Source organism: Macaca fascicularis, chromosome 9, assembly GCF_037993035.2.
Source record: "Macaca fascicularis isolate 582-1 chromosome 9, T2T-MFA8v1.1".
Lineage (NCBI taxonomy): Eukaryota > Metazoa > Chordata > Mammalia > Primates > Cercopithecidae > Macaca > Macaca fascicularis.
In genome coordinates, this window is record NC_088383.1 from 54,997,827 (window position 1) to 55,012,050 (window position 14,224).

Here is a 14,224-nt window from a genome sequence, read left to right on the forward strand (position 1 = left end):
AGCCAAGATAGCACCATTGCACTCCAGCCTGGACAACAGAGTGAGACTCTGACTCAAAAAAAGGTGGTGGGGGGGCAACTTGAGTACTCTCCCGAGAGTGATTTCAGAGGAACGTAATTCACTATAATGATCTATTTAGAATGAAATGGAAAATAAAAATACAGTTGCAATGTTTAGGAAATCAAAATTTGGACCTCCAGGGCAGGTTCCATCTGCTCATTATTCTGCTTTCTTCTCTGTTAAATGGGACCGATAAACCCTGCCCTGCCTGACTGGTCAAATGAAAATGGTGTGAACAGACTGCTACCCCAGCACGGCTGCAGGGAGTCTCGTGTCTGGCTGGTCTCTGATGGCTCCTCACAACCTCATGTAGTGCTTATCACATGGTGAACACTGTTTTAAGTACTTGCTTAGATAAATAAATCCAAAAGATGCACAAAAGTAGAATATGTCTTCAGGACCATTATAATTCTTCCACCTCACCTCCCCTACTCCCACACCCTACTGAAAAGGATGTAGGAAGATTAAAAGCAAACGGAAATTTACTTTATAATACTAAAAATGAATAATTTTCAACTTAAAGTCTCATGTACATAATAACCCACATTCAGGATATATTTCTCAAACCAATCTGTAAAAGAAATCATCCAAGATAGTTACCATTATGCCACTGACAGACTGTATTGCCAAGAAACCAGTTCCCTGTGGAGTGATAGGGCCTTATAGGAAACGGAAAAAAAGAAATATAGCAAACCACAAATTTTAGATTCCAGTTTTAAATATTGGATATGGATATTTACATTTGGATATAGATTTACATATATACTCCAAACCACCTCCCCGCTCCCAGAAAAGAGAAAAATCTTAGGAGTGAAATTTTATGACAGGAAAAGCACAAAGCTGTAATGATGCAGCCTATAAGGTGTAATCTTGGCAATAGGCAAGTTATTGTCATCATATTTTTCCCCAAAAGGCTGCTCCGCAATGCATGTGCTGTGGGGTATACTTTAGAAGCCTTTGTCTTCCATTGTGGTCTTCGATATAATAGAGTGGGATGGTCTGAAACCTCCTCCACCCTACAGAAAATATGATTGGATCTCAGGACTTGAGGATTTTCTTATACCAGCGATGTTTCTTCAGACACATCTGAGGGGACAAGAGGGTAAGATAATTGATGGAGGGAAAATCCACAGAGCCTCAGGCACCAAATACCCAGCAAAGGGACCCACCTGCACGTATCCAACATTTCCCTCACTGTTGCCCAAGCCACCCAGGATAATGGGGTAATGGGGGTCAAAGTTCTGCACAAATTCACAGGGAACATTTTCAATCTCGACGCGGACGTACATCCCAGGTCGAAAACCCTCATACTGAACTCTGGCTTCATCATCTTGATCTTCAAATTCTGCGCGATTCAGCTACACATGACAGGAAAAAAAACCCATATGCCGTTATCTGTAATAAACATAAGATTAACATGAACAAAGGAGCAATTTCTAAGTAAAGGAACTGTGGACTGAATTATGTAGGCTTTATCCTATTAAAAATACTACACATTTGGCAGGGCACGGTGGCCCACGCCTGTAATCCCAGCACTTTGGGAGGCTGAGGCCGGCAGATCATATGAGGTTAGGAGTTTGAGACCAACCTGGCCAACATGGTGAAACCCTGTCTCTAATAAAAATACAAAAATTAGCTGGGCATGGTGGTGCATGCCTGTAGTCCCAGCTACTCAGGAGGCAGAGGTGAGAGAATCGTCTGAACCCGGGAAATGGAGGTTGCAGTGAGTTGAGGTCATGCCATTGCACTCCAGCCTGGGTGACAGAGTGAGATTCCGTCTCAAAACAAAACAAACAAAACCACACATTTTACCTCTGCAGTCTGCTCAGAATATGTCCCGTTTTCTTCTCTGCTGCTCCAAGGGACAGCAAATGTAGATAACTCTGTGGAGCCCTGCGTGCCTGAACACTGGAAACGTCCCCAGTCCACACCTTCTTTCCTTCCTCTCCAAACAATTCTTTCACACTTTTCCCGTCTTCAAACACCCAACACCACCCTCACCTCCACTCAGCTGATGGCTGTTTCCTGATTCACTCCAAAACCAAAAGAACCTCCATGGTCAACCCTCTACCAGGGTTTCCTCCCATATCCAGCCTTATTAGAGCTCCAACCTGGCCCGTAGGGGAGCTATGTGTGGCTATTTAAATTAAAATTAATTACAATTACATAATATTTAAAACGCAGTTCCTCAATCACACTAGCCACACTGGAAGTGGTCCATATCAACCTGTGGCCAGGGTTACAATATTGGGAAGAATACACGTGCATCTCCATGATCACAGAAAGTTCTACAGGCAGCTCAGGCACAGATGATTTGTCCAGGCCTCTACTCAGGGCCACACATCACTGGCTCACTAGACACCATCCACTCTTCCTGGACTTTATTCCAACAGCTCTTCCCTCTGTTCTCTCTCTTATCTCAAAACCTTTTGATTCCACTTCTTCCACCACCAACTGCTCCATTTTTCTGCTTCTCTCTGCAGCAAAACCCCTCAAAAGTTTTCTGCAATCGCAGCCTCCAATTCCTCTGTTCCCATTCTCCTACATCCATGAAAATTGGTGCTTGCTAAGATTGCTGAAGGCTTCCACACCCCTGCTCCAGTGGTCAACTCTGCCTTCACCGCAGTTAACATGGCAGCAGGGTCCGAACAGCACGTCATCTCCGTGTACAGCTGGCCTCCCGCATGTGTGCATGCTTACACTGCTTCTCCCTCCCGGGCACTGCTCAGGCCTCACGACCACAGTCGCCCCATCTCGCCCACACCAGTGCTGCTCCTCCAACTCACTCTACCCTCACTCCCCGGCCACCTCACAGCTTTAAGTAGCATCTACATATTGAGGGCTGTACATCTAAGTCCCTGGCCAGACCTCTCTCTCTAGACCTGACACTCCGCTTGTCTGCATGACACTCAGCCGACTCAAACATCATCTTCCCAAAGCTGCATCTACAGAGGGTTTCCTGTCTAACTTACAACAACCCATCCTTCCAGGAACTTCCAGTCACCATCCTCATTTCCTCTTACACACCCCACATTCAGTCCACCAGGAAATCCTACTGACCCAGCTTCTAAATAAAGTCTATCCGGGTTTGACTCTGTCTCATTTCCACTGCCAGCTCTCTGGTTTGTGCCACCCGACTGATCTCTTGGCAGAGTGATCCGATTACCTGAATGTCTCTCCTCTGCTCAAAACCCTCCAAGGACTCCCATTTCGGAGTGAAACATTCAGTCTTTTCCAATGGCCCACAAGGCTCTAGGTAATTTTAAATTGTAAATGGTGTGAAGCAAAAACTTCAGAGTTAACCTAGTCATGCCTGTCAAAGGTCAACACAGACTTGCAACCACTAAGCTAATGTCTAATGAGGAGATAGTTCTTTGACTAAATGAAGACCTAAGATGAAACTCTGTTTCACAAATCATATACCTAATCTGTTCCAGCTTACACAGGCACTCCTGGCCTCACTAACAAGGCGCAACTCAGATGCTCACCATCAACTGTACACACTTTTCTGTGTCTGTCTCCTTCAGAGTGAGATCACTGCCTCCAGCAACCTGCTCAGCACCCCCAGGCAGGAGGGCCACACCATATCCCTTTATCTCTGCATCAGACCTTACACTCCACATGTCCTTGTGAACTCTGACCAGGATGAGTTTTCAGAACACTCTTCCTGGGAGCTCTGGTGTGTCCATAAGCCACACGGGCCACTGATCACCTATCATTCAAATCAGGGAGCAGCGATCGGAATAGGCAGCCAATGCTTGCACTGAAATGAACACACTGTCTCAGATCACTACATTGTAAAAGTCTCAAAAGTAGAGACCATGCCTCAGTCATTTCTGTTTCCTAATTCTTGTTAGAAAATAGGTATGGATCTTTTTCTGGTGACCTTCTGACTGCAGACACAATGAGCTCACTGCATGAATAAACACACTCACATGCATCTCTACCCAGGAGTCCAAATGAAAGGCACAGAAGCAGGATAGGAAGCAGGGACCCAAAAAAAGTCAGGGATTCCTGTGCTATGATAGTCTTGACAAGGGGCTGAGAGGAACTGAGGCTTCTCACCTGTGCTTGTTTCTGCATTTCTCCTTTAAGATCATCAAAATATGTGCTTTTTGCTTCATCATAGTCTGCATCAAACATCTCCTTCAATTTACTCTTCTTATCCAAATGCTTTTTCGTGGCACTTTCCTCTTTGTTGGGGTCAATTTCTTCCTTAACTTCTTTCTCTACATCTTCATTCTTAAATTTCCAGAAGAAAAGTTTTGTGTACAGTTATGAAGGTCTTTTCTTTAAACATTAGACTTTTTAAAGTTCTATTTAAACAAAAATCTTAGCAAAAATCTGTTATCATTATCAATAAAACAAAACATAACACGACCTTTGTCTCTGAATAACATGGTACTGCTACAGGGAATGGTTACATCTGCATTACAATTAGCTGCCATTCCTTAAGCTGGCTGGGAACACAAACTAGAATAAAAATAACAGATGTGTCCCTCACTGAGATGCTCCCAGACCCTGTTCTAAAGAAATATTAGGGAGAACAGGGACTTCGTTCTTTTAAATGACACTTACATTTAAGAGGAGGAGAATGATGGCAACAGTGGAATGTAAGCCCGAGGAGCTAAGACTTCTGTGAATGAAAATTCACAGCAGACTTGGCAAATGACTATGGCAAGAAGCGGTAGTAATTGTCATCCAAAACTTAACAAGTAAACAAGGAAGCTTCTCTCTGGCCCCCATATCCCCACCACCCTTTAGTAAGAAATCTATCCATCCAGTCTGCAATCTTCACACATCACAAGTAAGATTTGCATTTCTCAATGTGGGCCTCTCTCAGAACACAATGACCAAGAACAGCCAGCCACAATAAAGTCACACCTGAGTATCGGGGTCTGATTTTCCCTTGTGCACGTCCCCTGTTTCCAAGTCTTCAAAACCACCATAGAACTCCTCTGGGAAAAGCACACCCAAAGGCTGCTCTGTGAGCCAGGCATGCATGTGCTGCTGGCCTCACCCACCACAGGCCCACAGTGTGCTCCGCGTTCCAAGCCTCATTCACATCATTCTCGTCACTACACACACAGACACAGGCAAAACTTTGCTCTAGGGAATGCTTCGTAAAACAGTTAGTATTTCATCATCTGTTTAGGTAAGCTAAATGGACCCAATCCACATTCATGTCAAACTTCATGTCAAAATCAGTTTCAATTTTTCCAGTATAGATAATGGACACTCTTTTTCTTTTTTTTTTTTTTTGAAACAGTCTCACTCTGTCACTCAGGCTGGAGTGCAGCGGCGCGATCTTGGCTCACTGCAACCTCCGCATCCCAGGTTCAAGTAATTCTCCCTCAGCCTCCCGAGTAGCTGGGATTATAGGCGCCCACCACCAGGCCTGGCTAATTTTTGTATTTTTAGTAGAGATGGGATTTCACCATATTGGCCAGGCTGGTCTTGAACTCCTGACCTCATGATCCTCCTGTTGCAGTCTCCCAAAGCTCTGGGATTACAGGCATGAGCCAATACATCCAGCCAATGGACACTCTTTATGAGAGACATAGAGGTCTATCTATGTCCCCCAAACGAATAGTTCAAAGAGTGAATAGAAAAGCCCCACGCTGATACCAGCACATGTTAAAAGGAGTCTCAATATAAGTTCAACACAACACTATCATGTAACACACCTAGGGAAATCTTAGATTATATAAAACATAGCATTTAGATTAAGAGTAGAGCACCAAACCCATGGGAAGAGCTTATTCACTCATTCATTCCTTCATTTGTTTTTGCAGCTCTGGGCTCAATTATAGGTCCCATTTTTAAAAGAAATAGATAAGTAAGGCTGGGTACAGTGGCCCACGCCTATAAACTCAGCACTTTGGGAGCCCGGGAGACAGAGGTTGCAGTGAGCCATAATTGCGTCACTGAACTCCAGCCTGGGTGACAGAGTGTCAAAAAAAAAAAAAAAAAAAAAAAAAAAGGAAAAGAAAAAAGAATGAAAGAAATAGACAAGTTAAAACTCATTTGGGAGAGCAACTTTTTTTTTTAGTTGTAATATTCTGTATTCTCTTCAAGATACAAGTTTTTAAAATTTTAAATCACACAAATAATTGCTGGTATCAAATTCCAGTTATCTAAAAATCAATCAACCAACCACCAAACAAATGCATCAGGGAAGTGTGTTTTGCCCACAGGCAGGCAGTTAATACCCTTTCCAGATGTTAGACCAATGGTTTCCAATAGAACTTTTGTGCTGATGGAAATGCTATATATCTGCTTTGCCCAACTCCATAGCAAATTACAATATTTCAAGTGGCTATTAAGCATTTGAAATGTGGCTAGCAAGACTGAAGATTAAATTTTAAATTAAAATTTAAAATTTTATGTTATTTTAAAAAGGTTTAAATTTACTTACAGGTGGCTAATGCCCACCATATTAGATGGCACAGTTCTAGGTCATTGTAAGAATTTTGGGTTTACTTGAGAGAGATGAGAAGTTGAGGAGGATTTTGAGCAAGGCAGTGGAATGATCTGACTTACTTTTCTTATTTTAAGAGATGGTAGTGTTTTTGCTCTGTTGCCCAGGTTGGAGGGCAGTGGCTATCATAGTGCATTACAGCCTTAACCTCCTGGGCTCAAGCAACCCTTCTGCCTCAGCCTGGGAGAGCAACATTTAGAAGGCTATTAAAACATTTTCACATAAGGACCAAAGAACCAGGTAGAAGTTATAATAGATAGGAAGCTCCTATTTGTAATAAAAGCAAAAAAGGATAAAACAGGAATAAACCTAACAAGAAATGCACTGGAAATTTATTTTTAAAAAAAGAAGAAAAGCTTTAATATGCCACCAAAGGACAAAAGAAATAGCATCACCACCAACACTCGTAAGTGTTCTCCACACCAGGCACTGCATTAAGTACTTTCCTTGCCTTAACCACATTCTTCAACCCAAGGAAGTAGGTGTTGTAAATATCATCTACTGAATGATGATATGTCCTCATTTGAAAAGAAAGACTTGACATCACAAATATGCCAATTCTCCCTTTAGCACAGTTACAACCCAAAACCACCACTAAGGATTTCTGGTCTAGAGAAGACAACACATTATTTCCTCTTGACTAAGAAGTGTAACCTAAACTCTAGAAATAATAGACAGGAGATGACCAATGGAGAATTCCTAAAGGTGGAAAGAAAAAGGCTGCTGAGGGATTCTAGGACTAGGGAATACATAGTGGCCAGGTGTCTCCCTGGATCCATCCAGCAGGAAGGTGACCCAGACCCAGTGTTTCCCAACTCCCAACCTAGAATAGAAGGCAACCCAGGCAGGCTCAATCCCCCCAGATCAAAGGAGATCTTCCCCACAACAAGAAAACCAGCTCCACACACCAAGACAACCACCATTCCCCACCCACCTAGCTGCAGCAGGTGGCCCAGCCTGGGGCAGCTCCCCTGTTCCCTCAGGTGGGCATCAGCAGGGACTGGTGGGAGAGCCCCAGTGATACCAGATACGCCAAACAGACCAAAATAACACCATGAAGGCTCTGAAATTAAATTGTCATTGGAATTACAGCCCACAATGTAGACCAGGACCTACAGACTAAACTTAAACAGGAGGACTGCCTGCAAAAATAAAAAATTTACATAGGCCTCCTAACAGAATAACCAAAATATGGCCTGTCATACCACTGAGAAAATCATAATTTTAATGTGAAAGGACAAGTGAAGACATCAACACTGAAATGAGTCAGATGTTGGAATCATCTGACTCATCACTTATAACAGCCAGTATAAAAATGCTTCAACAAGCAACTACAAATCCTATGGCAACAAACAAAGAACTGAAAACTTCAGCAAAGAAACTGAAGAAGAATCAAATGGAAATTACAGAAATATAAAATACAGTAACAGAAATTTGAAAAAATCTCTCTGGATGGCCTCTATTGAGTAAAAGTGGAGATGACAGAGGAGAGAATGGGAGAAGCTGAAACCTGATCAACAGAATTCACCCAGTCTGAACAATAGAGAGAAAATAACCTGAAAACAAATGAACAGAGCTGCACGGACCCGTGAGACAATAACAAAAGACCCCGCATTTATGTTATCTGAGTCCTACAGGAGACCAGAGCTGTGAAAGCATGCAAATAATTGATTCCTGATGCTTCCCACATTTGGCGAAAGATATAAACTTACAGATTCAAGAAGCTGGGCAAACCTCAAAGTATACCAAAAGAAAGCAACACTGATTAAACTTTCAAAACTAAAAACAAAGACCAAAAGAGGCAGAATGCCTGTAGGGACACGCCAACTCAAATGCCATTGTATTTCTCCTCTAAAATCATGGAGGCCAGAAAGAAGTGGCACAACATTTTCAATTGCCAAAAAACAGACAAACAAACAAAAACAAACAAACAAACAAACAAAAACTGTTGGCTACAAATTCTATATCCCATGAAACTACCCTTCAGAAATGAAGAGAGAAATAAAGACATTCTCAGAGGAAGAGAATACAGGAATTTGTCACTGGTAAATTTAGAAATGTTAAAGAAAAGGGCTACAGAGATATGTTCTGTCATTTCTACAATACAAAATATTAAAACAAAAAAATCAAAATAAAAAAACGGCTACAAAATGTTCTTATGCAGAAGGGATGAACATGGGATCACGGGAGGGACCAGAAATGTGGATACATACACTAGACAATTCACAGTTCTTAAAATCACATTTGATAACTGAAACAAAAACGATACCACCACCTGATACTCAAGCCAGTGATTTACAAAAGTAGAAAAGTAAAGAGGCCTAAATGGAAGGAAGGTTTCCACAGTTTGAAGTGGTAAATACTGGTACCAGTGGACTACTATATTACAACGCATATTGTAACATCCAGAACAAACACTGTAAGACTATACAAAGAGATACATGCAACTACATTATACAGAAATAGATGAAGATGGAAGGAAAGAAAAAGGAAACAAAGAAAATAATAAAAACATCAGACTTGAGCAATTACATAACAATAAGCACCTTAAATGTAAATGGTCTAAATAAACCAAAAGATGGATTGATGGAGAGCCTAAAATAAACACATGGCCCAATTAGATACTGTTCATAAGAAACTTCAAATTCACTTAAGGACCTAAGTAGGTTGAAAGTAAAAGAATGGAGAAAGATATCTTATATAATCATTAATTTTTTAAGGAAGCAGGAATGAATATATTAATATCTCATGAGGTAGACTTCAAGCAAAATAATTTACCAGAGCTGGAGGGGGTCTTCGCTGAATTTTAAGATCTAAAATTTCCTATGCTGCCTTGACATCTTTGAGCCTTACAGGGCCCCAAAGGCCTAGCCATGGGTTTTCCTGTTTCTGTCAGACAGCTCCTACCCTGCCACCCAGCAGGAAAGGCTCCCCACCTGGCTAGTTCTTTTATCAGCCAGAGCAGCTGCACCTCAGCCTAAGAAGTTTCACTTCACCTGTCTGCCAGCCCATGAATTTATTCAAACAAGCCAATTGCATTCCCCCTTAGGAACCATTAGTCATTGTGCGCTCTTGTTACTACCAAGCCTGCCTGCCTCCTCAGACCCCAGCCCTCACTCCGCTACAGAGTACGGTGCCCATCTGACCCTGTGTGGCATTCAGTGTCCTCCTCTGAGCTGTGGGTATATGTGACTAAAACACTGCTGTCAATCTCATCCATCCACACCAGGTGTTGTGTTCAGCCATCTCCTACACTTTAGGGCAGGGACCCCTCCTTCACCAATGGCGTGAAAAGGAAGTGACCATAACAACTGCTTAATGACAAAAGGATTAACCCACCAAGAAGACATCTACTTCAACATCCTCCTCTCAGCAACTGTTAAAACTAGGCAGAGGCCGGGCGCAGTGGGTCATGCCTGTAATCCCAGCACTCTGGGAGGCCAAGACAAAGGATCGCTTGAGGCCAGGAGTTCAAGCCTGGGCAACATAGCAAGGCTTCGTTTCTCCAAAGCATTTTAAATTTAGCCAGGTGTGGCGGCACACACCTGTAGTCCCAGCTACTCAGGAGGTTAAGCCAGGGGAACAGCTTGAGCCGAGGAGGTCAAGGCTTCAATGAGCCATATTCATGCCACTACACTCTATCTAGCATAAGTGACAGAATGAAACTAGGCAGAAAAGGAGCAAAGATTTATAAGAGATCTGAACAGTCAACCAGCAAAATCTGACATCCGTACCACACTCCACTCCCCAACAGCAAAATACACACATTTTTAAGGACAACAGAACATCTACTAAGAAAAAGTACATTTGGGGCAGTAAAAGAAATCACAGCAAATCTAAAAGAATTCAAATCATAAGAATATGTTCTCAGAACATAATGTAATCAAGCTAGAAATCTATAACAGAAAGCCAGGAAACTCTCTAAATACTTGATAATTAAAACAACATATTTATAAATAATGCATGGGCCAAAAAGAAGTGGTAAAGGAAATATGAATGAAAACACAACATTTGAACATTTGTGGGGTGCAGCTCAGCAGTGCTGAGAAGGAAATTTAAGCACTAAATGCTCGCTTTAGAAATGATAAAAGATAAACCAATAATCTAAGAAATTTCAAAAGGAACAAAATAAACCCCAAACAAGCAGAAGAACAGAAATAATAAAGGGCAGAAATCAATAAAATTGAAAACAAAAAAACAGAAAAAAAATCAATGGAAGAAAAAGCTGGTTATTTGAATAGAATCAACAAAACTAATAAATTTTATGACAAAGATAAAAACAGAGAAGACACAAACCAACAACATCACAGATAAAACAGGGGTTACCAAAAAGGCTCCCGCAGCCGTTAAAGAGTATTAGGCAGATACTCTAAACATCACCCTCAGACTACTCAAGCTGGTCTCTTCGAGAAGGCACTCAGTGCAACTTCCACTCCCCTAACGGGCCTTGAAATACCTTGAAAATAATAAACTACCAAAATTCAGGCAAGATGAAATAGATAACCTGAATCATCCTACACCATTAAAGAACCAAAATTTGTAATTAAGAACTTCTGAATGAGAAATCTCCAGGCCCAGATGGTTTCACTGGAGAATTACACCAAATATTTAAGAATTCATACCAATTCCATGCAAACTCTTCCAGAAAACAGAATAAGGAACACTTTGCAACTCATTTTATGAGGCTAGTATTATCCCGATGCCAAAACCAGATGAAGACAGAACACCACAAAAAGAAAACAAACAACAACAAAAAAAACCCACGGACCAATATTCCTCATGAATGCAAAAAGTCCTCAACAAAATACTATCAAATGGAATCCAACAACACATAAAAAGATTTGTATAAAAATTTTCACATGGCGATCTTTTCGTAGTTCATAAGTGTGATGAGTGGGTATTCATGCATGTATGTGGGATATGCCACCCTTGACCCTTGTTACAACATTAGCACATTAACCATCTGACATGAAAAGAAAAAACAAAAAAACACACACATTTCCATATGTTGTATTTTTATTTTTATTTATGACCAAGTGAGAGTTATTCCAGGAATGCAAATCTGGTTCAGCATTCAAAAAATGAATCAGGCCAGATGCAGTGACTCCTGCCTATAAACCGAACACTGGGAGGCCGAAGTGGGAGGATAGCTTGAAGCCAGGAGTTGAAGACCAGCCTGCGCAACACAGTACGACCTGGCTCTACAAAACAAACAAACAACAACAACAACAAATTAGCCAGGCATGATGGCACACACTTGTAGTCCCAACTACTGGGAGGCTGAGGCAGGAGGATCACTGGAACCTAGAAGGTCGAAGTTGCAGTGAGCCATGATCGCACCACTGCACTCCAGCCTGGGTGATGGAGGAAGACTGTGTCTCAAAAAATAAAATTGAAAAGATCAACGTAATTTATATCAAAAGAGTAAAGAGTGAAACCCATATCCAGATGACTGTAGCAACTGACACCAAAAGGCATTAGACAAAATTCTACACCCTATCATGATAGTAAACAGAAAGCAGTGAAAAGATTGGGAACAACATAGGAAGTCCACTCTCAGCACTCCTACTCCACATTGTACTAAAAGTCCAGTCACTGAATTAAGGCAGAAAATTTTAAAACAGAAAGAAGGCCAGGAGAGGTCGCTCACACCTGTAATCTCATCACTCTGGGAGGCTGAGGCAGGCAGATCACTGCAGCTCAGGAATTTGAGACCAGCCTGGGTAACATAGCAAGACCCCATCTCTATTCCCAATTTAATTAACAAAAAAAAAAAAAAAAAAGAAGAAGGAAAAGCCATACAGGTTGAAAAGAAAGAAATAACACTGTCCCTATGTTTTCTACGCAATTTTCTGTGCAGATGATCCCAGGCAATCTACAAAAACACAACAAAACGAAAACCTCCTACAACTAATAAGCGAGTTTAGCAGGATAAAAGACAAATGAAAATCAATCAAAATGAAATACTTAGGGCTAAATTTATCAAAACATATTTCCAACCAGTGTGCTGAAAATCATAATACTGACGAAAGAAATAAAAAAGCTAAAATAAATAAGTATACGGTGTTCATATATTTTAATACTCAAACTAGAAAAATATTCTCCGCCAAACTGATCTATAGGTTTAATGCAATTCCTATCAAAATCTCAGCTAAGTTGCTGTAGACATAAACAAGTTTATTCTAAAATTTATATGGAAAGTCACAAGCCCTGGGATAGCTTAACCAATTTTGAAAAAGAAGAATAAAGTAAGAGTAGACACTCTAACTCAACATTAACACTCACTATAAAGCTACAGGAACCTACATGGCAAGGGTGGTACTGGCCAAGGGATTGACACATGAAGTCAATGGAACACAAGATAACAGAGAAACAGATCCACACAAAGATCCTCAACTATTTTTTTACAAAAGTCAAAAACAATTCAATGGAACATATGGTGCTAAAAAAATTATACACCCACATGCAAAAATATAAACCTTGACCTAAGCCTTATCTCTCATAAAATCAAAATAGATCATGGGTGTAAAGAGAAAACAAAAAATACTACAAAACTTTTAGGGTCAGGTGCGGTGGCTCATGCCTGTAATCTCAGCACTTTGGGAGGCAGAGGTGGGCAGATCACAAGGTCAGGAGATCGAGACCATCCTGGCTAACATGGTGAAACCCCATCTCCACTAAAAATACAAAAAATTAGCCAGATGTGGTGGCACACGCCTGTAGTCCCAGCTACTCAGGAGGCCAAGGCAGGAGAATCCCTTGAACCCAGGAGGCAGAGGTTGCAGTGGGCTGAGATGACGCCACTGTACTTCAGCCTGGGCAATAGAGCGAGACTCCCTCTCAAAAAAAAAAAAAACTTTTAGAAAACAACATAGGAGAAAAGCTTCAGGATCAAAGAATAGGAAATAGTTCCTCCACTTGAAACAAATTTGATATTCCCTATAACAAACAAACAAAAACTAGTAAATTGGATTTCATCAAAAATAAAAACTTTTGCTCTGTGAAAGGCCCTGTTAAGAAAGTGAAAACTACAGACTAGGAGAAAATATCTGCAAATCACACATCTGACAATGGAGTTAAATATATAATGAACTCGCAGTACCCAACCCAACTCAATTTTTAAAAGTGCAAAAAAAAACCCAAAGACATCCCCAGATATTTTATATCTGTATATAAGATATAAAAATGCAAATAAACACATGAAAAAATGCTCACCATTATTAGTCATCAGGGAAGTTAAAACCTCAGTGAAATATCACATACCTATTAGAATAGCTAGAATAAACAACAGTGAGAACACCACACATTGGCAAGGATGTAAAGAAACTGGATCACTCACATAATTGCTAGTAGAAACATCAAATGGCCCAACTACTCTGGCAGTCTCCTATGAAACTGTGCAATTATCATATGACCCAGCAATTGCATTATTGGGCATTTATTTCCCAGAAAAGTGGGAAGTGCATATTTACACAAAAACTTGTATACAAGTGTGCATAGTAGCTCAATTCTAATAGTCAAAAATTGAAAATAGGCCAGGAGTTCAAGACCAGCCTGAGCAACACAGCAAGATCCTGTCTCTACAAAAAATATGAATATTAGCCAGGTGCAGTAGTCCATGCCTGTGGTACCAGATCCTTGGCGGGCTGATGTGGGAAGATCACTTAAGCCTAGGAGGTCGAG

General features: G+C 41.0%; 1 protein-coding gene and 1 non-coding gene across 2 annotated transcripts in view; one reads left to right on the top strand and one right to left on the bottom strand.

Moving 5' to 3' along the window:
- LOC102146256 (ribosome biogenesis protein BMS1 homolog) overlaps positions 1-14,224 on the bottom strand; it is a 49,808-nt gene that overhangs the window by 12,681 nt on the left and 22,903 nt on the right. Inside the window, 5 exon segments of the mRNA XM_074000848.1 lie at positions 661-720; positions 967-1,146; positions 1,230-1,418; positions 4,126-4,302; positions 4,945-5,018. Coding sequence (XP_073856949.1) covers positions 661-720; positions 967-1,146; positions 1,230-1,418; positions 4,126-4,302; positions 4,945-5,018 — 680 coding nt within the window.
- LOC123567012 (small nucleolar RNA U13) lies at positions 11,407-11,510 on the top strand. Its single transcript, XR_006689721.1, has one exon. It is a non-coding gene; the product is annotated as a small nucleolar RNA U13 (small nucleolar RNA).